The sequence below is a fragment of the Lethenteron reissneri genome, chromosome 11 (assembly GCF_015708825.2).
Source record: "Lethenteron reissneri isolate LAM-NWPU_2019-01 chromosome 11, ASM1570882v1, whole genome shotgun sequence".
Lineage (NCBI taxonomy): Eukaryota > Metazoa > Chordata > Hyperoartia > Petromyzontiformes > Petromyzontidae > Lethenteron > Lethenteron reissneri.
This window is the reverse complement of record NC_083789.1, coordinates 744,310-769,755: the sequence shown is the minus strand read 5'-3', so window position 1 is coordinate 769,755 and position 25,446 is coordinate 744,310. Positions and strand designations below refer to the sequence as shown.

General features: G+C 46.5%; 3 protein-coding genes across 5 annotated transcripts in view; 1 reads left to right on the top strand and 2 right to left on the bottom strand.

The window, feature by feature from the left end:
* Window positions 1-698: 698 nt before the first annotated feature.
* On the bottom strand, window positions 699-14,410 carry LOC133341226 (cytochrome P450 2F3-like). 2 transcript variants are annotated; one of them, XM_061549690.1, is made up of 9 exons: window positions 14,040-14,410; window positions 11,462-11,627; window positions 10,375-10,524; window positions 9,466-9,626; window positions 7,477-7,650; window positions 6,184-6,325; window positions 4,442-4,629; window positions 2,991-3,132; window positions 699-2,659 (listed from the first exon to the last, which is right to left on the bottom strand). In XM_061549690.1, exons 1-9 carry the CDS (start codon window positions 14,271-14,273, stop codon window positions 2,481-2,483), a joined length of 1,536 nt encoding a protein of 511 aa, XP_061405674.1. In that variant the 5' UTR covers window positions 14,274-14,410; the 3' UTR covers window positions 699-2,480. The 2 variants fall into 2 exon arrangements, with proteins under 2 accessions (XP_061405674.1, XP_061405675.1); XM_061549691.1 differs by lacking the exon at window positions 14,040-14,410 and adding an exon at window positions 12,968-13,094.
* Window positions 14,411-14,508: 98 nt separating this feature from the next.
* On the top strand, window positions 14,509-24,056 carry LOC133341227 (cell growth regulator with RING finger domain protein 1-like). 2 transcript variants are annotated; one of them, XM_061549693.1, is made up of 6 exons: window positions 14,509-14,636; window positions 17,036-17,184; window positions 18,177-18,357; window positions 19,367-19,517; window positions 20,359-20,466; window positions 21,318-24,056. In XM_061549693.1, exons 1-6 carry the CDS (start codon window positions 14,536-14,538, stop codon window positions 21,609-21,611), a joined length of 984 nt encoding a protein of 327 aa, XP_061405677.1. In that variant the 5' UTR covers window positions 14,509-14,535; the 3' UTR covers window positions 21,612-24,056. The 2 variants fall into 2 exon arrangements, with proteins under 2 accessions (XP_061405677.1, XP_061405678.1); XM_061549694.1 differs by lacking the exon at window positions 14,509-14,636 and adding an exon at window positions 15,981-16,185.
* Window positions 24,030-25,446, bottom strand: part of XDH (xanthine dehydrogenase) — a 37,838-nt gene continuing 36,421 nt past the window's right edge. Inside the window, exon 36 of the mRNA XM_061549689.1 lies at window positions 24,030-24,926. Within this exon, the coding sequence (XP_061405673.1) occupies window positions 24,876-24,926 (51 nt within the window). The 3' untranslated portion in view covers window positions 24,030-24,875. The remainder of the gene's footprint in view (window positions 24,927-25,446) is intronic.

The following is a 25,446-nucleotide window of genomic DNA, read 5'->3' as shown; positions in this document are numbered from 1 at the left end:
CAGCGGCGATTCCTCACGCAACATGGCGGCTGTGAGTGACGTCACTGCGCGTCACAACGACGGCCGCACTCTCGCGACGGTCCGCAGGGAGCCACGAGGGGCTCGGCGGCTCCGCTGCTCCCGTCTGACTCTCCAACCGTCGTCCGTGCCGGTCGTTGTGGGATGGATGGTGTGGGATGGTGATGTGGGATGAATGGTGTGGGATGATGATGTGGGATGATGTGGGATGATGTGGGATGATGTGGGATGGTGATGTGGGATGAATGGTGTGGGATGAATGGTGTGGGATGAATGGTGTGGGATGGTGATGTGGCATGATGTGGGATGATGATGTGGGATGATGTGGGATGATGTGGGATGATTGGTTTGGGATGATGGAGTGGGATGAATGGTGTGGGATGATGATGTGGGATGAATGGTGTGGGATGAATTGTGTGGGATGAATGGTGTGGGATGATGATGTGGGATGATGATGATGTGGGATGAATGGTGTGGGATGAATGGTGTGGGATGAATGGTGTGGGATGATGATGTGGGATGGTGATGTGGGATGATGATGTGGGATGATGATGTGGGATGATGTGGGATGGTGATGTGGGATGAATGGCGTGGGATGAATGGTGTGGGATGGTGATGTGGGATGATGTGGGATGGTGATGTGGGATGAATGTTTGAGAATTTAAAAATCAAATGCGTCATAATAGCATTTCATTTTATTTCAAGAAGAAGATGTCAAGGCGAAAATCCGGACAGGTTTTGCTAATTTGTGACCTACTAAATGATTATACAGGATTGATTACACGTTCATCTAAAATAATTTCTAACAGCTTCATATAATCAGATGAAAATCGTGCACGGTTAACTCTGGATTGTCTGTATTGCGATTAACCGCGTGCCAAATTCGTAGCACAGTGTACGAGCCGCGAGACACGCGGCAAATAACAAGAAACATTTAAAACAATCGACTCGTGAACTGACTCACGACACCAATCACGGAATTCTTTAAATCTCTTCAAGTGACTCTAATCAAATCTTGACTTAAAGCTTTCGTGACTGCAGGAATTCATATTATTTGGGTCTTTCGGTAAAGTCACGTAGATAGGTTCTAAGAAAATAACAAAAAACGACGACTTTTTCCTGATGACGGCCGCTTGTGTTGCGATCGAAACGTCGTAGTTTTTTTGTTATTTTCTTTAAACCTTTCTACGCGACTTTACCGAAAGACCCAAAGAAGATGACTCTAAACTCTTTGGTTCTTTCGATAAAGTCACGTAGGTATAAAATAAAATAAATCACGACGTTTCGATCGCAACACAAGCAATCATCATCAGGTGGGAAACCACATCAAGAAACATGTTTTTGTTGTTGCTGAAGTGGGAGAGAGATGCCGTGGTAAGATGTTATACAGGTGTGGTAAGAGGTTATATCGGTGTGGTAAGAGGTTATATCGGTGTGGTAAGAGGTTATATCGGTGTGGTAAGAGGTTATATCGGTGTGGTAAGAGGTTATATCGGTGTGGTAAGAGGTTATATCGGATGACGATTGCTTGTGTTGCGATCGAAACGTCGTGATTTATTTTATTTTCTACCCACGTGACTTTACCGAAAGAACCAAAGAGTTTGGATTCCTGCAGTCACGAAAGACCCAAAGAGTAAGATGACTCTGAGATGTTTTCTTGTTCATGTTTTTGTTTTTTGTTTGTTGCAGTTGCACCCGATTCAAGAGCCGAATGGCTCACAGGGCTCCACCTAAAACTTGCACTTGAACTAATCACCCTCAAGCACGCGCCTCAAGGGGGCGCTGACGAACCGGGATCAGCGCCTGGCTCGTCCCGTCAGCTGCCCCCCTCGTCCCGTCAGCAATGTTGCCATCCCACCGCGTCTCGCGAGCTTCTGAAAGCCACTCCGTTCCCCTCCATTTCTGTAATTTCCATTCCAACCTGTTGCTGTATTTTAAGGCGTTCATTACAATGTGGGGATCCTGTCATTATGTATGTTGAACTTCTTTCGCACCATACGTAGCCAACCGTGCGAATCGAATGTGCTGTCAGAGGCAGTGAGCATTATAGAAACAAATCGCAGAAAGCGTCATGTATATGCTTTCTACGTTTTCCTGAATTAATTTATTCCATTTCCTATAAGAATATTAGATCATATTTTCATTGGTATTCTTGGTTCTTTCGGTAAAGTCACGTAGATAGAAAATACCGCCGATACTTATATAACCTCGTGTCACGGCAGCTCTCTCGCCTACTTCAGCAGTTTTCTTGCTGTGGTTGTCTCACCTGATGACGATTGCTTGCATTGCGATCGAAACGTCGTGATCTATTATTATTTCTACCCACGTGACTTTACCGAAAGAACCAAAGAGTATGGATTGCTGCAGTCACGAAAGCTTCAAATCAAGTGAGATTCGTTCATAGTCAGTGATTCTTGACTCGAACTTTGAGTGACCTGCAAGCTCTATTATCTGGAATGCTATCACCGCCTTATGGCACAAACCTCGTAGCGATGGGGATTCCAAACTATGCCTGACTTTGGGGTAAGGTCAGGCATGGGGTGTCCTGACTGTCCCTGAAATGAGAAACGTTGTAGCAGAGCTGTGAGGAAGAGAAAGACCTCCATCCTGGCCAGGTTCTTCCCGAGACAAAGTCGGGGCCCTAGTGACATAAACACACAAACACGCGGTATTATTTGTAAGAGGTCATTGGGTCAAAACCTGAATTGTACTTATTTTCACATGTCTCATTTGCAAATTATATATAACTGCGCTTTTATTTGGGTACATTGATGACAAGACCTTGAATTTATTTTAAAAGGAGTATTTTCATGTTTTGGAAGCTGTAGATTTTATTGCGATTGTTTTATTTTACAATTTGACCAATGGTGTATCAACCTCACTGTGTGAACTTCAAATATCCATCATCATTCTACTGTGACTGATGAAAGCCGTATCCAGACAGCTTGATTAAATAAATAAAAAAACATTACCTGCAGAGAACGCCATAAAATCATTTCGGTTATAGAAGTTTCCATCGATGTCCAGGAAATGGCCTGGGTTGAACTGCTCGGGTGTTTCCCACACCGACTTTTCTCTGAGCGCCGAGTGGATGAGAGCAACCACTTGTGTGCCCTGCAAGTCACAGATTGTATCGAGACAATTTAGATTACGGCACACTTTGCACATATGAATATATGGAGGGGACTTGCAATATTTGATTATGGGGAAAAAACAGAGACGCTAACTCTGGTGAATACACAAACTCCACCGTCGAACGAGAAAGAGTAAACAAGGCTGCCGGCTGGGAACATCACGTGTGCGAGGTCAGATGATGGTTGAGATCGGAATTTCTGCTCGGAACAGGGTTGAGTTGTTTCAAGGTGATGATGAATGAATGTGGTATTACTGGTAACACCCTGGATGTTGCAGAAATTAATATAAAAAAAATGTATGATGATTGGAAGTGGAAGTCTTCATGTGTGCGGCAGTAGAGCAATTAACATTATTTTTCAACACAGAATCAGATGAGAAAGAAAGATAATTGAAGGACATTTCACCCCAATTAACTATTCTAGTAGAACCAGTACACCTACAGGCAATGGCCACTCTTCTGGCCTCACCAATACCCCCAGATGTCATCGACTTTTGAGTTCCCTCTGGTCACCAAACGCATAATAGATGACCCATGTTTACCCATTGACCTTGCTTAGTAATGTGCTACATAACTGCACTGTTGTAACCTGACTGTGCCATTTTTGCATTGGATTAATTGACTAAATGCTTGCATTTTTACTTTCTTCAAAATTTGCTATTTCCGAACTTTTGGGGTCCAACTTTGCGGCTCTACTGGCAGGTCAATGACACTTAAAAACAATTTGCTGATTCTGTATCAGTCACGTGTAGTATATGGCCTCAGAACGTTTATCTCATGCAGATCAGAACAACTCTCTTTTTTAGACTCTGTACCATTGTTGTTGAATGGGCAACTGGGTTAAAAATACATGAATGATGTTTTTCCACTTTTCAGTTTACTCGTGCATCTGCAATACCGTACTCTGAACCTTCTGACAATGCGTTCGGCCAGGTGGATCAGTGGTATAGCCAGTGGCTCGCACTGGGGCGTTTGTCAGTTCAAATCCTGTTTGAGGGTTGACTCATCCAATAACGGTTGGCTACGTACGGTGTGAAAGAAGTTCAACATAATACAAAATTATCCTGGGTTCAATGAAACAAGTACCATTTTGTGGAGAAGTCAGCGGTGACTTTCTTACCAACTAACCCCTGCCATATGAATGTGGCATTTATACCACTGGTTCAGGACTGTAAACAGATTTTCACCACCTCATTGTTCACTTGAGCAGGAAATCACTCCGATGTTTGTTTATATATAGAATATGTTAGCCAATCATCGTTTGTGATGGTTCACGTTACGTGGACACACCTTGGGCAAGAAATAACCGCGCAGTTTTGTGTCGGCGGTGGTAGCGTGTGGAAATGCCATCGGCAGGATGTTGGCGTAGCGCTGAATTTCATGAACTGTGGCGTTGGTGTAGGGCATGGATGCTCGATCGGCACAAGCCGGCCGGCGATTGGATCCAACGACGCGATCTATTTCTTCCTGAACTTGTTCTGTAGGTACAGAAAAGGGAAACATCGCCAGCGAATACCGCGTGTACACATACTAATACAAACTAAACGATGGTTGTTACATAAACTCGTGCTACGTGAATGGAGATAAGGTTCATGAAATATGACTGCTGCACTTTATAAAACATGTCTCTGCTACGAAGAATTCATCCTCGAACATGAATCAATCGAGCCGGTAGTTTCATCAGCCAGATTGCATGCAGCGTCATTTTTCTTAACTGATTTTGGAGCAGTTTTGAATGCATTAAAAAGACAGCACGAATACCTTCCCAAGTGAAGTTTTGTAACTGGGAGATCCTTCTGCTGGGGGAAGCATGTTCCACATATTGCTGCTCAACTCTGACACGGAACGGCAATGGGCTCCAGGAAACGTGTTAGAGGATTCCTCCACTGGCAGTGCATACGCACGCCTTGTTGCTACATGTGGCGCACTGCGGCATCTTTGACTCTGTTGTCATGTAGATTGACAGGTCAGAACATTGCCATACACTGCAGCTGCTTTGCATTGAGTGAAGGTTTCTATAGTGATATGAACATTCTCTACAGTCACTACTGGACCACCACCAATGACAGTTCAGTCAGGATGACATGTACACAGTACAGTAAATCATCGCTATGCATTAGCTCTGAATTCGCGAGTTTCGCATATTCGGGAGTTACTCAACTCTCGCAGTAATCCTGCTCTGAACTCGCTATTGTACATTTTTACATTATACGTATTTACAGTCAACTCGTTTATATATTTAGGTATAAACCAAGCGACTGTGAGGTCCATTCAAAATCACGTGACTGCAATCAGGGGAAGCGAGTTCCTCACCACCACCTGCATCGTTATCAGATCATCATCATCAAAGGTTAAAAAATTCATTGTTCTTTATGATTCATTATTTATTTGTTGTAGTAATTAAATATTATTTTACCATTTCCCCCCCTATGTTAACTTGTACCAGAAACGTAACCCCATTTTTTTTTAGAACAAGTTTACTGCATTCGCAAATTCTGCATTTGTGAGCGTTTTCAAAAACGTAACCCTTGCGGATAGAGAGGGTTTACTGTATATGATTCATAACTGTTTTTTGGGTTAAGTGACTTACTGACCTGGCTAATTCCTATCATAAGGTTCCTCTACCATCTGACACAGCCAAACAAATTTGACCGTCACATGTACAAGCATTTAACATGCCAACTGTTACTGTTTCAGCTCACTCACCGGTAGATTGAAGAATGCTAACAACCAATTTAGCAACGAGATACGATGTTACAGCAAGCATGTTCAGGACGGAACCCAAACTTGGTTGTGAGGATTGTTGTTCAAATTACCGGTGATCTAAATGAATGGCGTGCTAAACACTTGTAAACGTGACCGTGTTGTGTTTGGCTGTCGGGTGGTGGATGGTCTTTAATTTAACGAGATCATTAAGTGGCCGAACACAACACTCATGAACAACATTGGGTGCGAAAACCTACCGTGTAAAGCATACAGTAATTAACTGTATGCTTGACACGATTTCATGGACTCATGTGACATGTACTCACCTTGTACTTTGGGATGTGTCATCATGAGCAGGATACCCCATTTAAGTGTGGCGGAGGTGGTCTCCGACCCAGCCACAAACAGGTTCGCCATCGTGTTAATGAGGGCGATGTCAGAGAAGGCTGTGTCTGGATTCAGTGAATCCTACAAGAGCAATGGAAGAGAGTTATTAAACAAATCAAACACCTTGACAAGAGGAATATGCATACGCTGTCTGTGTTTTGGGATTTAATCCTGTAAGGTTTGGTTATTGCTATATTTCCATTCAAAATTGTGAGAAGAGGTGATCTTTGACACAAGATCGAGGAAACACCCAAATGTAAAATGAAATGTAATGAGGCTAAAACCATACAAGCAGATGGTGCAAGATTCCGATGTGTGATATTCTACTGGATCTTTAATGGTCACCGAAAACATATTTGATGTCAACATTTTATTAGATATGAGTTACGATGTATATATCTTTCACAACTATTCCAGACTGGTTTTAAACTGACATTAAGGAAAGAATCCTACTGAAAATCAGACTATAAATGTGGAATGTTTTATCAAAATCCAGAAAAGGTTATCAAGAAACGCCAATTATTTTTCCTCGGCTCTGCTTTGCTGCACACAACTCCTTGAGCGATGTCGTACAGTCTGTGTTTTTCAGACAGCCACTACCAGTTTACCGTTACATTTTACACCAGCAATGCAATCAATGAGATCATAATCTCATCCCATGCGCATGCTGCTAAAAGACAGTTTTAAAGTGTCTAGTAAAGCACCAGCAAGTCCTCTATTTACGTTCCTCCTATTTACGTTTCACGATAACGTCGCCAACAAATTAATAGTATGTAAAAAGCGGTGATTCGCTACCTTGTTTCTAATTTAAAGAAAAGAATGCAGTAGTTTGGGCAGCGTGCGTGATGACACACTACGACGCCACCGTGTCCACCAGGGGGCTCCCAAGCCTCAGTGTCTACAACATCGCCATACTGGACTCGGTACCACCCTCTCGTGAGGTACACAAAGTCCGTTTTCACTTTTATTATTTATCTAAACTTGTTATATATTTTTTTGAGTATCTTGCGTTAACCTTTTTAGTACTTACTTAACATTTTTTCAGCAAAATTTTACCGAAGAATTACTGCCAGGAACGTAACCTAAATGTATAGCAATACATCAATGGTAAAACTATGTTTCGACTTAAGTGATTTTGTCGAAAGTTGCATTTTGCAGGGAGCAATGCCCAACGTAGATAATTTTTAGTGCTGCATGTTTGATATGGATTGTTTCAATATATCGAAAAAAACCTCAATCCTCTTGTCAATGAAGGCGTCCAAATAATCGCGGGGGTCTCCTTGAATGCGTGCCCCGTCATGTTCTTCAATCCTGGCTTGAATAAACGCATTCAAGACAACTTTATTCTTGTTTATTCGTTGGTGGGGTCCTGGGAAATACTTCAGCAGAGGAAACGAATTGAAAATCTGTGGAAAGAAAATAAAACGCAGATAATAATTATTAAAAACGAATATTAAGATCTGTAACATCGCCATTTAAACCTCAATAAAATTGACTCATCGTCCCACCAACACTGCTAAAATGAGCACCCACTTGGTGTGAGGTAGTAATCATATTTACTCAGGAAGGTGGAATGTCCACCACTGACTCAGGGCCACAGAAAATGCGTACTGCACAAATAAGATTGAAGTTTTGGAGTAATTCATTTTTAGACTTAAAACTTTCGTGACTGCGGGAATACATATTCTTGATTCTTTCGATAAAATCACTGCAAATACATAAATACATATTTTCCACTTTTCGTGTTAAACAAACTTATTCTAAACTTCCCACCATCAAGTTTTCTCCATTTTCATGCAGAACATGCAGGTTATATGGCATCACTTCTTCATTCTGTTTAACTGTTCTTGTCAAGGCTTGTAACATGGAATAGAAATTCTGTATAATGTCCATGTTGCCATCACACTACTTCAAATACAAATAGCTGTGGAAATGAGACCGAGGTGTGTAAATACCTCCACTGTGGCAGACAGAACAATGAACCAGGCCATACCCACTGCAGCCTTGCCGATATAGCCAAGACGAGCAACAAAAGACATAACATTGGCAGTGTGGTTGAATTTATATTTTTTATTTGGTAGCCTTAGTTATTACTGTAAATTCCCTGAGAGCATCCGAGAGTGTGATTAGGAATAAAAGGTTGCAAGAATCCTCACACAATGGTCTTTAATTTATCAACCTCAGAAAATGAGGGACTGAGTCATCCCCAGACCCGGAATGAAGCCCTCAAACTTGCGACTGCTCGCCACTCAAGCAGATCGCTTCATCCATGCACACATCATCGTGCCATGTCTCCGGATACTGCAGGGACATTGGCTGTTTCGCTCAAAGTTCTCGTGACATCACTTAAACTAACTTTGAGTCGCAAAGTGGCCTGAGGCCCTGTCTCCTGGTCTCCAGAATTTGATGTCACTGGTCCAGAAATGTAGCTTTGTTGCCATAGTTGAAGAGTGTCAGAGGAAAAGCTCCACCCTCTCATTTCCGGATGTCACTCCTCAAAACTAATTGAAATCAAAAGACCGAGTTCAAATTGCACACACTTGACCGTCTCCTATCACAGTGAAGCGATTCTGTATTTAGTGCTGTGGTGGTAAAAACAGTCCTGAGAAAAACTTCCAGGATCCAGTCATAACCCCCATCTTGTTTACAAACCAAATAATAGGGCAATGCATATACTACCAGAGCATGTTTTTTGTTTGCATGTTCACCACAAGTATATGTGATTAATGCAGACATGATTCCTTGCAAGAGGTTTCAGTTTGGTGGTTTAACATCTCAACACCTATATTCTTGGTTCTTTCGGTAAAGTCACGTAGAAGGGAAATAATAAAGTAATAAAAATAAAACATAATAAGATGTAATCCTCACGACGTTTCGGCCACAACACAAGCAGCCGTCCTCAAGTGAAGAACAGGGCGGTCGGAAAGACAGCGTCCTAGTTTATTAGGACGCTGTCGTTGTGGCCGAAACGTCGTGAGAATTGCATCTTATTATGTTTTATCTTTATTATTTTATTATTTCCCTTCTACGTGACTTTACCGAAAGAACCAAGAATATGAATCCATGCAGTCCACGAAAGCTTTACATCGAAATCTCAACACCTGTTTTATTGCCAGAAAGGGTAAAACCTATTCTTATATAGAGCATATTTGTCCACACAGAAACATATATAGATGCAAGGATTTTAAACATGGATTCGTGATTGCAATAACACTACTCACCTGGGACCAATCATTACCAGACAGTTCTATATTCTCATTGATAATGTTCACGAGCTTCACAAATGTTTTATTATTCCAGTCGTAGCGGTCTCCAAATATGATGGAGCAGATTACATTTGCCGTTGAGTTGATGATTTCGGAATGTGCATCAAAAGGTTTTTCTAGTGCATGGGAAGAAGTTGGGAGAAGTAGTACGGTCAAAATAATATATAGACATCATTACCATAATAAACATCTTCTCAACTACTAGATGAATGCTTTTCCATGCAAACACCACAACACCACATTCTCCCAACGTTGATGAGGTTAGAGGACTTTGTTAAGTGATGCAGTGAGGTCCACAATGCAGGGTGCTGTGAGGAGGCCAAGAGGTGCATTTCTTTAGCAAGCAGGCGTTTGATGGGCTACGGAAACCACCACGTCAGAGAAGAGAGATGAGTCCGAGTGTGGTAATGGAGGCACGGGTGCTCTATCCCTGTCACTGTGGGGATCAGAGAGGAGCAGGACGCTCAGCGGCTCGAAAATAAGTTGTCGGCGTTCGAGCGCCGGAGTCCGACACGGACGCTGGGAATTCCGTGACGGTGCAGGACAAGCGACGCAGAGTCCCGAGGAGAAGAGGGCAGGCGACGGCTGTGGACGTGATTCGGCGTCGACTGTCACGCTGGGTGGGACGCGTGCAGGGTGGGGGGGGGGGGGACAATTGCCGAGATGGGCAACACGTGGCGAACGCGCGCTACGACTGGACCACGTCACCACCTCTAATTTACGAACACGCACCTCAGCACGATTAGAATGCTGTCAGAAACAAAGCAACGACCACTGAAATACACTCGATATTAATGCTGACATTCGCCCATGAAGGTTTTGCACAGGTACAACATTCCTTTATTGCGGTCGTGCATTGGATACCTTCTTTGTTTTCTAGAGCTCGCACTAGAAACTCGGCCTCCTCAGCGATCTTCTCTTCAATGCTCTTCGTGCCCATCCCAAGGTTCCTCAGCATCATGTGGGTGAAGCGCCTCCTCGCTCTCCACTGCCACCCATGACTCAGCAGCAGGCCTGGCGCCGGTGAGAGGAGCGTGTTGAGAGAATCACGATCGCGTTATTACAACCCTTAGCCTTGGTATTCGTATGATCATTGTATATGCAGAGCCCATCCTATGAGTGTTTCAGATTATCGTCGTCTTCCTATGATGTGTGATTGACATGAATCTTAGTTACGACTATTACACAAGATAATCATGTATGATGAAGATGCATTTAGCAGACAATGCACTACCTAAAATCAACCTATAAATGTACTCTTATCCATGTTTCTGTCTTTCAATATAAATCTAGGCATGCACCTTTGCACACTTTGTCAGTTTTTGTTGCATGTTGTTTGTTAATGGCCACGTTGCTGACCCGTGCGTGCGTCACAGGGTGGCCGTGTGCACGTCACAGGGTGGCCGTGCGTGCGTCACGTGTGTGCGTCACGTGTGTGCGTCACAGGGTGGCCGTGCGTGCGTCACGTGTGTGCGTCACGTGTGTGCGTCACAGGGTGGCCGTGCGTGCGTCACGTGTGTGCGTCACGTGTGTGCGTCACAGGGTGGCCGTGCGTGCGTCACAGGATGGCCGTGCGTGCGTCACAGGGTGGCCGTGTGTGCGTCACGTGTGTGCGTCACAGGGTGGCCGTGTGTGCGTCACGTGTGTGCTTCACGTGTGTGCGTCACAGGGTGGCCGTGCGTGCGTCACAGGATGGCCGTGCGTGCGTCACAGGGTGGCCGTGCGTGCGTTACGTGTGTGCGTCACGTGTGTGCGTCACAGGGTGGCCGTGTGCGCGTCACAGGGTGGCCCGTGCCCTTTGCGTATCCTTCCTCAGGCCGTGATCTTCATCCAGGTCACGTGTCTGGTGTAAGGGGCGGTCCCAAACGTAGTGCCCATTTGCTCTGAGCCAATCGCAATCCAGCGCTCTACGCGCTACGAATTTAATGAGGTACAAAGAATGCCTTCTTACCTTCGTAATTTCCCAAAGACTTTTTGAAGATGGGTATTTCGGGGCGGTCAATAAACATCTCAGCTTGGGTAACGAGAGCTTCCTTGATGATGTCATTGCCGGCTAAAATCACAACTTGCGTCTGTCCTAAAGATACACTGAAAATTGGACCATGAGTCTCTGAGAGCTGAGAGCCAATGGGAGGGACGGCACAATGAGACCAAAGGAAGCATTAGACTTGTTTTTGTCAGAAAACGATTATTGAACATAAAATAATAAACATCAAAAGTTTAAACATCGCGATTTCCAGATGGTACGTGAACTGGTATGTGGACATACCTCATTGATTCGCACCTCCGATTAGCACGATTGGCTAGATACGGTGTGAAAATTTAAACATACATACATTTATAGCAACTCAGCTAGGCTGGTGACTAAGTGATGGGAGTTGTAAAAAAAATTGGCAAAATTAGAAAAACGAAATTGGAAATATGATTTAAATTGGTGAGGTAGGTGGGTCATGGGGTTTACAAATGTACAGCAGTATTGCTTTCCAGGCCATGAAATTACATAGTTTAAGTATGGAGCTTCATTGCCCTTTACGCTCCTGGCTTTCGGGCCAAGGAGATCGGTTTATGCAGTGGGGTCGACTGAGTGAAATGTAGCCTCAATAACGATAACCTAAGCTACCCACAGTGAACCCCTCGTCTTGTTTGAATAATAGCAAATGTACAGACCATATCTGATGTTTGTGTGCAAGTATTTGTGATGAGAGCGAGGCTATCAACGAACTGCTCTTGAGAACCCGGGTGAAGCGTGGGGGTCGTTAGCCTGATTTGATCCCAGAATCGCAGCAGTGCGAGCCCAGCACTTTGACTGCTGGGCCGCCAAGCCACTCGAGATACACATTTTTTCTCAACCGACGCCTACAAAAGTTTGTATCGGGAGCATTCGAAGGTTGCTCATTGAAATATGGCAAATATTTTCAAGTCGGAAAACTCTATTTTACTTTGTCCCTCCACAAATTAGGACTTAACCAGCAAGCTAAAATGTTAACATTTGTAACTGTTGTGCCGAAAAACATCCTGAAACGACGTTTTTGGAAGCGTTCCAAGAATTGTCGAAGGTTAAAAACATTTTAAAAGAAGCCGGAGAGAGCATCTGAAGACAAAAAAATAACAAAATTTAATAAAGTCGATGCAACATTTGGAGGGGTTTGAATGATGATAAATACGTATTTGACCTCAAACAAGCTTAAATACGCTGTACAGGAGACCCTTGAATATTGCGGAGAGTTACATTCGTGGAAAGTGCCGCGAAAGCTAAACCGCAATATTCAATACTGAAGCCGTACCTCAATCATGGGATTAGGAACACGGCAACCAAAAACAGACACTTCACAATTGAAATAAGTATTGTATTGTACGCCAAATAAACAAAGATAATTGAAATAAAGTAAAAGCCCTTTACAAAAACATTACTATACAATAAATAGCAGAATACATACTGAATAAATATTGCACTTACTGATGACGATCCAAAGCGGGTGTTTGTCCGCGAGTGGGGAGCGGCAGGGCTACGGGGATCGCGAGAAGCTTGTGAGGTGCCACTGACTGCCTCGCACCCCTCGCCATCCCCTCGCATCCCCCGCACCCCTCGCCATCCCCTCGCACCCCTCGCCATCCCCTCGCCATCCCCTCGCATCCCCCGCACCCCTCGCCATCCCCTCGCCATCCCCTCGCATCCCCCGCACCCCTCGCCATCCCCTCGCACCCCTCGCCATCCCCTCGCCATCCCCTCGCATCCCCCGCACCCCTCGCCATCCCCTCGCCATCCCCTCGCATCCCCCGCACCCCTCGCCATCCCCTCGCACCCCTCGCCATCCCCTCGCCATCCCCTCGCATCCCCCGCACCCCTCGCCATCCCCTCGCCATCCCCTCGCATCCCCCGCACCCCTCGCCATCCCCTCGCACCCCTCGCCATCCCCTCGCCATCCCCTCGCCATCCCCCGCACCCCTCGCCATCCCCTCGCACCCCTCGCCATCCCCTCGCATCCCCCGCACCCCTCGCCATCCCCTCGCACCCCTCGCCATCCCCTCGCCATCCCCTCGCACCACGGCATCCGCAGCCACTGACACCGCACTTGCGGGGACAATGTCCCCCCGCGAAAGGCCAAACCGAACCCCCGCGACAGCTAAATTGGCACAAAGAGGTCGCCCTCTTTAGGTCGAAACCGCGAACGATAAACCTGCGATATTCAAGGGTCTTTATTTAAGGTGAAATTTTTATTACTAAGGAACGGAAATCAGAAATGTGCAACGAAGATGAATTTCTCTCAAACATTTACACTCTCATACGTGCCCGATAATGACAAATTGAACGAGATGGAATGGATACAAATACACATTTAAATTTGTAGGGAAAAATGTGTTTGTATACCATTAAGTTACCAAAGTATGTCAAGAGACATGGAACGTACATCCACTCGCAGTGCTGACCTCGGCGAGTGCCGGGGAGCTCAATGTGTGTATGTCGTTTAGACTTTTTTCGCACCGTACGTAGCCAACCGTGCGAGAAAGGACAAACAATGAACACGCACCTTGGCTAAGGACGCGGGCATGGCCTTGAGGTCCAACTGCAAGAGGTTTCCCACCAGCGGCAGCCCTCTGGGGCCAGGCGGGAAGCCGCGCTGCCCCCTGTGAAGCCACCAGAAGCCCAGGCACAGAGCCAGCGCGGCCACCACGCGCAGCGCCCAGCGCGGGGGCGGCATCGCGCTCGGCGACAGCTGCGAGCCAAGCGCCAGGACATCGATCCACTGCCACGACGGCTGCATTGCTGCCAGCCTATGCGACTCGATATTAATACAACTACAGCGGCGCTGTGCAATGACCGTGCCGCGGTCCTCTTTCACAGCTGAGCTCAGATCTGCCTAACTTGTTGCAGTGTTCCCATTCACCAGGGGACAATCATTCCCGGTGCCCGCTGCGAGTGACGTCACAAGGGCAGCCCCCTCTCGCGGTAACGCGCGCGTGCGTGACGTCATGTAGCGTGTTTGGTAGATGACGTCACGGGCATGAGGCGGCTGCGCGGTCGCCATGGAGGGCGAGGAGGAGGCGGCGGCTCCGCTGTGGCTTCCCGTGGGCGCCGCGCTGCTCGTGGTCGCCCTGGCGGCTCTGGCTGCCAGGGCGATGGCGCGGTGAGGACAGGCCCCGACCTCTGTGCGTGCGCAACGCGCGTGCCGGCGATGCCGGGCGCCGCGAGTGTGTTGAGTGTCCGCGGTGGGGTGGTGCGTGTGCCAGTCATCTCGGGCGGTCAACCCCTGGGACCGGAGTCTGACGTGTCGGCGGCGATCCTCCCACGCTTCACCTCGCGTCCAAGTGCACCTAGCCAGGCACAGGCGCCCTGGTGACATTGCCGCCACTTAGTTTGGGAGCGGTGTGTGTGTTTGCGATTGATGGGGCAGTTGCGTGGGGAGTGGAGGATGATTTAGTTCCGGGTTGGCAGCAGTGGTCTCCGAATCAGTGGAGCGGCGTTATGTTTGCATCGGCTGCCTCACGCTACGTGGAAGCTGCCTCACGCTACGTGGAAGCTGCCTGGCCTGTCGCTCCAATCGACTCAGTTATGCCCTCCCTTCTCTATGCTTGCGAAACGTGAACCCTTCTGAAGGAACATTGGCACCGGTTTGCAACATTCAGGCAGGCCTGCCTACGATCCATCCTGGGTTTAACCGGACTTGATTGTGTGAGCTCACAGATCCTTAAAGGGTCTGATCAGTCCCATCATTGAGCTCCTCCAGCAGGCGAGGCTTTGTTGGTTGGGTCACGTAGCCCGCATGCCCAGCCACCGCATGCCCAGCCACCGCATGCCCAGCCACCGCATGCCCAGCCACCGCATGCCCAGCCACCCCATGCCCAGCCACCCCATGCCCAGCCACCGCATGCCCAGCCACCGCATGCCCAGCCACCTCATGCCCCAGCCACCCCATGCCCAGCCACCGCATGCCCAGCCACCGCATGCCCAGCCACCGCATGCCCAGCCACCTCATGCCCAGCCACCGCATGCCCAGCCACCGCATGCCCAGCCACCGCATGCCCAGCCACCGCATGCCCAGCCACCTCATGCCCCAGCCACCCCATGCCCAGCCACCGCATGCCCAGCCACCGCATGCCCAGCCACCACATGCCCAGCCACCTCATGCCCCAGCCACCCCATGCCCAGCCACCGCATGCCCAGCCACCGCATGCCCAGCCACCACATGCCCAGCCACCTCATGCCCCAGCCACCCCATGCCCAGCCACCGCATGCCCAGCCACCGCATGCCCAGCCACCGCATGCCCAGCCACCTCATGCCCCAGCCACCCCATGCCCAGCCACCGCATGCCCAGCCACCGCATGCCCAGCCACCTCATGCCCCAGCCACCCCATGCCCAGCCACCGCATGCCCAGCCACCGCATGCCCAGCCACCGCATACCCAAGGAGCGGCTGTTTGGTCGGATAGAGGGGACTAAATGGTGCGGCACGGGCTAGAGAAGAGATGGACTGATCTGGTACAGAAGATGTGGAGCTGAGTGGACTTGCCGATTGTACCAGCGGTGTCGAGATCTGCATTTAAGGAGGAGGCTCGTGACGGACGCTACTTGGGCAGTTGGAGGCGGTCGCCCTCCAACAACAACGGAGGGCAGAGGAGCGACGCTCACAACAACGAGCGGAACGCCGGGTGGCTAAAATTCAGAAAGTTGGCACAGTAAGGAGCACAGGTGGTGCATTTTGCCAGACACTCAGACAGTCAACCTATAACACCTGGGTCTGCCCCGTGACCTGTCAGCAAATCTTCGGCACTTCATGTGGCTCCAAAGTGCACCTAGCCTGACACAAGGACTTGTGCCAGTGGTGACGCTGCTTCGTGCCAAATGGCAGCTGTTGTTGGTGTGTGTAATAGTATTTGAATGCCATCGCATCCCAAAGTGCCTTGCAACACAATATATAAACACATTTGGTGCTTTGTTCCTGTGTGCCTGTAGGAAGCTATATCTTGTATCATGAACGTGTGTGTGTATGCACGTGTGTTTGTAGGCTGTGTGGGATAGTCCCACCATAGGCAGGATAGTCCCACCAGTGATGGCATCCTCTTAATGTGGCAGCCCATTTTTCAGGAGGGGGTGGCAGTGGACGCCGTTTTGTATCAATTCCCTTCGCGTTGCGGTGGGATAGACACTGGAATGCCTCCAATAGCACCACATGCGCCGCCAGAGCTACTTCAGAATAGCCTGGCATATTATCTTCGCTGTGGCCTTGCCCCACCCACTTTGCACCAATTTGCAAAGTGAGATGCAGTAGAACTCAGTCCGCTAGTTGTGGACATTGCCCTGTATGAATTCCAGGGCCAACCTGGTGCAAAGTCAGCCAGCATAAGCTGAAGTAGAGGCTGATGATGGCAGAAACCCTTTATTATTAATAATATCCCAATTTAAACGTAAACATTTAAAAGTTGACTTGCGCCCATCTCTAAGATGCCCTGGGTTCTTCACGTTTAGAGCTCCAAGATATTGAAGGATGAGTGGAGCACTCTAACGTGCCGCGTATGTACCCGTCAGGCTGGGGTGGCACTGGGGTCTGCCTGTCATTCTCGACCATCATTCCGGAGATCTTGGCGCTTGGCCCATTGTACCCGAGACCAGCATGCAGCGGGTCTCCAGCGTGTTTGCCCTGGACATAGCGGATTCAAATACGGCCTCCCTCGCCGGTGAGTTCCAACGTGCTTGTATCCTCGAAGACAATGTATACATGTTTTGCTAAAGCATATATGCACAATATTTTACAATACATCTCAAATTTTGTGAGTTTTTAAAAACTTCTATCTGCTCAAACATTGTGGCATGAATGGCGCGTCAGTCATGGGTCAATGAATAGTAACACGCCACGTCTGTCGCACAATAGATCTCCGTGCGGTGTTGCTGCTACTCTCGCGTCACACATCTCCACTGTTCTCTCCACCTCTCCCGGCTCTGCACACATCTCCGATCTGTATCCATCTTCTGCCTCCTTCCACGTAGGGTGATGGTTGCTAACGCTGCATCGTGGCTTCTCTGTGCTGTGCTTCTCTCGATCGGTGCCTCTCCCACGCTGTGCTGTCTCCGCCTCTCACCGCAGACTTACATGGTCACTGTGACATGTCTTGTACCATGCCATGTAGAGAACCAGTGTAGACAAGTGCAGTCTGGGAATGTGTCAAGTGAGCAGTATAAAATGCATACATTGTCAAGCATGTAGGTGATGCATAGAGAAAGGGAGGCAGAGATGGCCAGAGCGAGAGATGTGTGGATTGGACGAAGCAAAGACATGGCATAGAGAGAAGTGGAGATGGGTTCCGCATGGATATATGTGGAACTGACATGGCACAAGGGATATTTGGAGTGAGAGAAGCAGATTGCATGGGAGGTGCATGAGTACAGCAAGCGGAGAGGCACGGCATGGAGTGGTTTGTTGGGAGAGAACGCAGTTGCATTGTTTGGGCAGCCACTGGGCTGGCTACTGTCAGTGGTAAAATGGGTCTGCGTGAAGGGCACAGCGTAGGTTGCGCTGTTATGCCCCACAACATCAATCATGTCCTATGTCATCTCTTGTTGTTTACCTGATCTGTTGTGTTTCCCATGTCCTCGTAAGTCACGTTGATAGTCTGTGGCACGTAAGAGATGAATGGACACAACAACCCCCATCGTGTTTGGCTTGGTGCAGGTGGCGTGACGCTGGCCGTGCACTGCCTGGAGCCGTGCGTCCTCACCTGCTACTGGGGCTGCGCGCTGGGCGCCGTGCACGCCGTGCTGCAGGGCCACGCGCGCCGCCTCCCAACGCTCCGCTCCCCGCAGCAGATGGAGACGGCGCTGGGAGGTGATTACCTCCACAGGGAGCAATTTGCGTATCCTTCAGCGAGATTCAGTCTCCCCTGGTCACGTTGCTCATTTCACAGTTCCTCCCGCTGTTATATACAATGTTGTTTGTACATTGATTTTAGATTTTTACAGCTTGATCTTTCCTACACGTCACAAAATGTCTTGGGTTTTTACACAACAAATACATTTATCCTGTGTTGATGGCCAATCTGATGCGTATTGCTACAAAATGCCATGAGTTGCTTGCTGATGACTCATTTCACATTATTTACATATGGTATATATATAAAAGGCAAATTTGTGAATATATCTGTCTGTTCAAAATGTTTAGCGTACTTCCCGACATGCACAAAACTGGAAATTTGCCATGTGGGTACTTTCCAGACTGTACACCATGCAAAAATTATAAAAATACACTTTTTGGGGGGGGGGGGGGGGGGTGGAACTCAATAATGCATATATTTTTTGCACGGCAAGTGAGCTGTGACCTCAAATCTGTCATGTGACACGCGCATGTGGAAGTGTAACGCATTGTAATGTAGTGGTTAGCGCGCTGCGCTACGAACCCGGCGACCCGAGTTCGATTCCTGCTCACGGCCACCACCGGTGACGATTATTTGAACCGGTCCTGGGCCTCCCCTAAGTCGACTCAGCCTCAAACGAGTAACTGCTGTGGTGTGTGAACATCGCCACTGGGGAGACAAAGGCGGCCGGGCGTGGTGGATCCAAGTCCCGGGCGAAGCCGGGTAGTAAAGCTAGTATGATAGGTTATTTTTAATAATGGAGATCTTTGGCAAATACCAGTTACAATCTATGTTTTTTTTTGTTTGTGATGGGAGGAACGCATGGAGGACACCAATGCAGAACAGGGGGAGAACATACAACTCCACAAAGGCAGCCAAGTTGGGAATCGAACCTGGGCCCTTGTTGTTGTTGTGAGGCACAAATATTACCAGAGATTGAATTAATAGGCGTGTTTTAACTGATAAAGACAAATAACAGTGTTTTGCAAGTCTCCTTAATGCCTTATGTCAGAATATCAAAAGATGAGAAGGTGCTGCAGAGAGTGGAGCTGCCTGACGCTCTGCGGGGGGGAGACCTGGGCGGCGTGCCCAGACTCCGCTACCCGCTCGTCGTGCTGCTCACCCACGCCGAGCACCGGCCACAACCGCGGGCTCCGGACATGGTAATGGAGATGGCAAATTCCAGACACCTCGCACACAGCGTACTTGCAGTCATTTGCCTGGAGTCAGTTAATTTGAATCTGTAAATGACGACAATGTCCATCACAATAGAGACATGCAGATGGCTGTGCTGGATTTTCTCGTCATTTACAGATTGTAATTATTATTTCTGTAGCAAGTGCTAATAGGGGTTCCCATAATGTAAAAGTACAAGTCCTCTCTATATATGGGACTCCAAGAGGCATTTTTCAGCAGTGAACAATGATGACTGTGCTGAGGAATCCTAATCAGGACAAAACCGGTCTACATTTGTCTTCACTACTACTTGTTGGGATGACCATATTTTCTCAGCTCTTTGAGTTAGTTGGTAGTCAAAATGAGAACAAGGTCACACATTCAGTTCTTTTGAGCTGGTGGTCTGGATAATTGTACATACAGTTCTGTACACCTCTGTGTTGTTGAATCTGTTTGAGTAACTTGCAGGTGAAATGCAGTATTATGCAAAGGCGAATTCCAAACCACATAAGCAAGCAAAGTTGCATATTTCTCTTGTGGATGAATCAGAACCAGGGAGTATGGTATCCCACTGTCGCATGTATGAAAACAGATTTGGAGAATGAAAGACAACACATTAATAAATCAAGTCTACCGCTAGATCGAGGCCGGCAACCTGAACCAGGTCCGAACACAGCACAGAGCCTCTTCGCAATACCGAGAGCGTAAGGCGGTGGTCCTCGGGCAGTGTTGTAAGACATCGATGTGACGGGTGTGCACAGTGTGAGGAAACTGTGCATAGACATTCGGTGTCCTTTGCGTGGCTTTAACGGTGCCACTGCGTTACAGGTGGCCTTGCTGACGTGCGTGCACCTGCCAGACCCTGTACATAGCGTGTCCTGCCGGGTGCTGCACCAGCTGTTGCTCACACACTCTGGGCTCTCGTATGATCTGAAAGTAAGTAGTAAAATAGATGAGCAGCAGACCATGTATCCTGCATATATCTATCTTCACATAAAAATGAAAGTATTTCTTCCACGACCCATCAGATTCATGGGCTTCTTAATTAATTCAGCAAAAGCATACTCTGGACCAGTCAGGCTTGCAATAATCAATGCTTTTGAACTACCAGATGTTACAGCAAGGACCCTCTTTAAGAAATGTTTACAAGTTCAATACAAAATCATACACAATACAAAATAATGATGTGTAGACATATATGAAGGATAAATTGTCTGGTTATCCATATTGCTACTTTTTGGTTCTTTACCGAAATAACCAAAGAGTAGGGATTCCTGCAGTCACGAAAGCTTCAAATCTATATTGCTATTTTCATGATTATTTTAAAACGTATTCTATGCTGATTACACACAAAACACATAGAGAATATGCCATCATGAAGCCATGTCCATTCAATGTTGCCACCGTGTCGAATTTCCTCCAAAGTATTACTGAGGTATATTCATGTCTCTGCTGTAGAGTCTCTGTATACAATCTCTCTGCAAGTTTCGTTACAATTCTGTCGCAAACAGGCTTCATGGTTCTAACTTTCCCCTCCAAAGCTATTATTTGTCATTTACTAAGATAACCTAATGAACTACTGCCATGCACCTATATTGTGACCTCTTAATCAATCTTTTGTGTGTTCCCTGATGGGTGTTCTCATTGTTTCGTGATTTATTTTACAAAGGTCTGTTTTATTTTGAATTGTTTGCGTTTTCATCCATTTTTCATTTTCCTCATTTTCATTATCGTGATTTTATATTCTAAAATGTCAAGACGTAACCTTTTTGTTATTCCATTTACAGAGGCTGTACATGTCAACAGATGCGCCCGAGGATTCGCAAAGCGATGAGGGCGTGACCTCACAGGTGTTGCCCGAGGTCAGGGCGGAGGGGCAAGTCGCTGCCCAGGAGGAGGAGGACGGTGATGGACAGGGCGGCGCATGTCGAGACTGCGTGGTTTGCCAGAATGCCAAAGTGAACCGGGTGCTCCTACCTTGTCGGCACACGTGCTTGTGCGATCACTGTGTGCAATATTTCAGGCAGTGCCCAATGTGTAGACAATTCATACAGTTTTCCTTCCCTTTAAACCCTGATTAATAACAAGAGATGTTCTGCTTAATGGACCGGCATTGAAAACGTGAAACAAAGCGGTGGATGAGAGCAGGTACTTTTGGAAAGATGAACGATTTTAATGAGTGCGTGCTGCCTGCGATGACGTACGGATCAGAAACACATTAATGACAAAATTTAACGAAAACTGAAAAGTCCCCCAATAGGCCAGGAGAGATGCAAGGTGACAATTACATTGAGGGACAAAGGTGGAACGCGTGGATTGGAAAACACAGGTTAATGACATCGGTTAGCACGATTGGCTACTAACAGTGCAAAAGAAGTTCAACATACATTGACACCGTAAATAAAAGTGAGTGGAGGTGGGTTTGGCCAGAACACTGTGCGAGAACGGATGATGGCTCATGGTCAAGAATAACAATGGGGTTGCAACCAATGAAATGTGTCTAAGAGCATGTCCATCGAGGAGATGGGAGTAAAGAGTTTGTGCAGGTGGTATGCTGATTCTTACATTGCAGGATCGTGAGAGGTGGTGGCGACTTGGGGAGTCCTTCATCCAGCAGCCATGGCTGGCGATCATAATAGATTCTACGACTAATGAACGCACAGGATTTGTTTCTCATTCAACCGACTTGCCCTCGATTATCTTATCCCCTCATAGAAACTCGCATGCCTTCTGGTTTGAGTATATTAATGTTTTGACGAGGTGAGAACTCAAGGGGCAATGAAAGTCTCATTTGCAAGAGTGACTTCGTCTTACCTGGATACACAGGATCTTGAAATTGAACTTACAACCGAGTTGATGCCAAGTAAGATTTTTCTCAGGAACGTTGCCGTATTTCAGGGTGTTGTCGTGTTTTTTGTGACATCTAAACGAGCAATTTTGCACAGACGCATCAGCCACCGCTCCTTGCAGCTGAAGCATCAGCCACCGCTCCTTGCAGCTGAAGCATCAGCCACGAAGCGACTCCGGTCGCCATCCACATCCTCCCCCCCCCCCCCCCCCACTTGGTGTTGAAGGTTTGAGAGTCCATTGGTTTGTTTACTTCGGTATGCCATCTGTCGAGACTCATTTCCCCCCGGCACGTATCTACCATTGTTAGATCATTTATTACATTAGGGGCCGTCCATAAATGACGTCACGAGATTTTGGACGATTTTTCACCCCCCCCCGCCTCGTCACACGGCGTCACAAAAAGTCAGACCCCCCTCAAATATGACGTCACAAAGCTCTGCCCCCCCCCCAACCATATTTCCATTTTGAAAATAAAACGTGCTTAAAATCGCTTTAAACTATTGTCATTGTAGTGCGTATTTAATGTGGCGCTGCACTCTGATGTTGTAGGAGAAAACATTAAAAAGTCTATTTAATTAAGTAGAACGTGTTGTCTATATTTATTTAAAGTTGCGCATTTTGATGTGACGTCACATTTCTCAAACCCCCCCCCCCCCGTCACATGTCTGACCCCCCTCCCCCCCCCCAGTTGCGTGACGTCATTTATGGACGGCCCCTTAACATTGCATTGATGTTTAGACATGTAAACCATCACCCAGTAACACGTGTTGCTTGTGATGCTTTATTAAATCAAAGAAGATTAGCACATGCTTAGCAATGTTTTAATTGAAAATCTTAAAGTTCAAATGTAAAGCACAGGTATTCCGAAGCAGACTTCCATGGAGTGGAGTTAAAAATTGAAAGGAATATGCGAAACCAAACTCTTCTGCGTGTCCCATCCTCTTAGAACGTAGGAGAGTTGGCCTGCTTTGAAAGGAGAAGAACTGTAATGGTTGGCAGAATTATTGAGATCTACGGGGAAGCAGTGAAAGGGTGAGAGAGAGACGTAATCCCAGCATGCACTTAGTGTGGCGCAGGACAGAGTTCGCTGGTGATGCTCGTGGAGACTGCTTCACCCTGGCCAGGTGAGATTGTGAAAAAGCTGAGGGGATATGCTGGAGGAATAAAAACAAAAATGAAGTTTCAGGTAATAAGGAAGAGTTGCCACAGAACTATTGAAAGATGTGTTGTGAATTGTATTATAAGTCATGTTGTAGAACATTTAATTTGTCTTGTAATCATTTTATATTAAAGCTGAATTTTAAAATAATTAGAAAAATGCATTCCAGTTTAAGACACCATGACAAACACATGTGAATCGTCGTATGGCAACACCTACAATTACATGCAACCTACAGCCCAAAAATGACAGTATTTTACATCTTATTTTCTTCCTCTTTAGTGATACATTTTAAAGAGAATTGTAGAATGTTTCAGGCCTGGACCACACGGTCACCTTGTTTTTTGTTATCAAAACGTTTGAGGCAGTGATACTTTATTACTGGTAAATACTTATCGTATTTCACTCGACACAAGTTCTTTCCTACTAATGGATTTTGTCGTGTGAATGTGTTGCACTTATTAAGTATTTCAGCAGACAAAATGTTATAAATAAACATTCACTGACAAGCAAGTCTCATACCTTTGTAATTGTACATTTTTCTAGAATTCAGATTTTGGCACGTAATTAAAATGGTTGTTGGCTGAAATGGTTTTAGGAATGGTTTTTTACACTTTAAAAGAGTGATCACATCATTGAAACAATCCAATACTTGTCAACATTTCCAAACACGGCTATCAGACCAGCTGCATGCATATCAATACATCGACAATGTCTGGAAGATGTTGCCAAACAATGTTACTACACTTCCATAATATGAGGTAAAATAAAAATTACGGTAAATCATTTTCAGAATTTTCCAAATATTTAAAAACCCACATTTGAATTTTTGTCTATTGCAAAAACACAAAAATCCATACGCAGGACACTTTGAAAAATTAAAACCTATGACGGTAATTGTTATTATGTGTATTTACCCAGAAAAGCCTCACTTAGTCTCACGACTTTCAGGTTTTGTAGTAGGGGGCGATATTGCTCTGTGTAATCCCAATTGGATGTTTGGTCAACAATAATTACGCTATGGATTTTTCGCGATGGAAGGAAACCGGAAACCCATGCAGGACATGAAGAGAATGTACAAACTCCACACAGAAAGGTGCCCGAATAAGGAATTGAACCCAGGCTCTTCTTGCTGCGAATCATGAGCATTACCACTACATCACCCTGCCGTGAAAATGGCTTTTGATAGTGTTAAAGTTACGAAATTATCCTGCACACCAAAGAACAGCTGCGGATTGGAAAGCGTGTTGGTATCGACGTCGCTGTTCTAAACACAAGCCGGCATTGCCGCCCGTGCTTCCCCAAGCAGGCGAGCAAGGGTGCCGCCTGCCGCTTGTCAGGCTCGCACGGCCCAGGGCACAGCGCCAGCTTCTTCCTCCTGAGGAACCTGCAAAATAAAGACGTCCAACAGAGGGCATCACCACGGTGCGCGTGCCAACGAGCTGCACTTTGAGGTCACGTGATAAGCCTCTCCCCTAAATTATGACTGGCTATCTGATTTGGTGAAGATGGCGTCACACTCTACTTCAGGACAAAATCGATGACAAATTGCTAAAATGGCTTTTGAGTATGAAAATATACGTAGTTTTCGCATTTGAAGTTAAATCTGGCAGTGAACAGGATAATTTACCCAAAAAAGCCACACCGTGTTCAAACCCTAATTTTCAGCAGAGTTCTATGTGTGGAGATGTTTGGTTAACACAAACTACATTGCTTCATAACGGTTCTTTTGGGTTCGACCACGAAGTGACCTGGCCAGATTTTCATCACGAAACTCTCCACCACCTGAAACAAGCAAACAAATTAAATTGTCACGTGCATTGTTTAATAAGTTATTTATTGTTTGAAATATGCTTGACGTAGTTTGAAGTGAGATATCGTATCCAATTGCGAAATTTGGCTGTGAG

Coding starts and splice junctions, on each gene's coding strand:
- LOC133341226 (XM_061549690.1), bottom strand. CDS start 14,273: ATGCAGCCGTCGTGGCAGTGGATCGATGTCCTGGCGCTTGGCTCGCAG. Junction 6,326..7,476: donor TCATTGACAAGAGGATTGAG/GTTTTTTTCGAT, acceptor TTGCTCTTGTAG/GATTCACTGAATCCAGACAC. Junction 3,133..4,441: donor GCGGTTATTTCTTGCCCAAG/GTGTGTCCACGT, acceptor TGTGACTTGCAG/GGCACACAAGTGGTTGCTCT.
- LOC133341227 (XM_061549693.1), top strand. CDS start 14,536: ATGGAGGGCGAGGAGGAGGCGGCGGCTCCGCTGTGGCTTCCCGTGGGC. Junction 14,637..17,035: donor GCTGCCAGGGCGATGGCGCG/GTGAGGACAGGC, acceptor TGTACCCGTCAG/GCTGGGGTGGCACTGGGGTC. Junction 20,467..21,317: donor GGCTCTCGTATGATCTGAAA/GTAAGTAGTAAA, acceptor TTCCATTTACAG/AGGCTGTACATGTCAACAGA.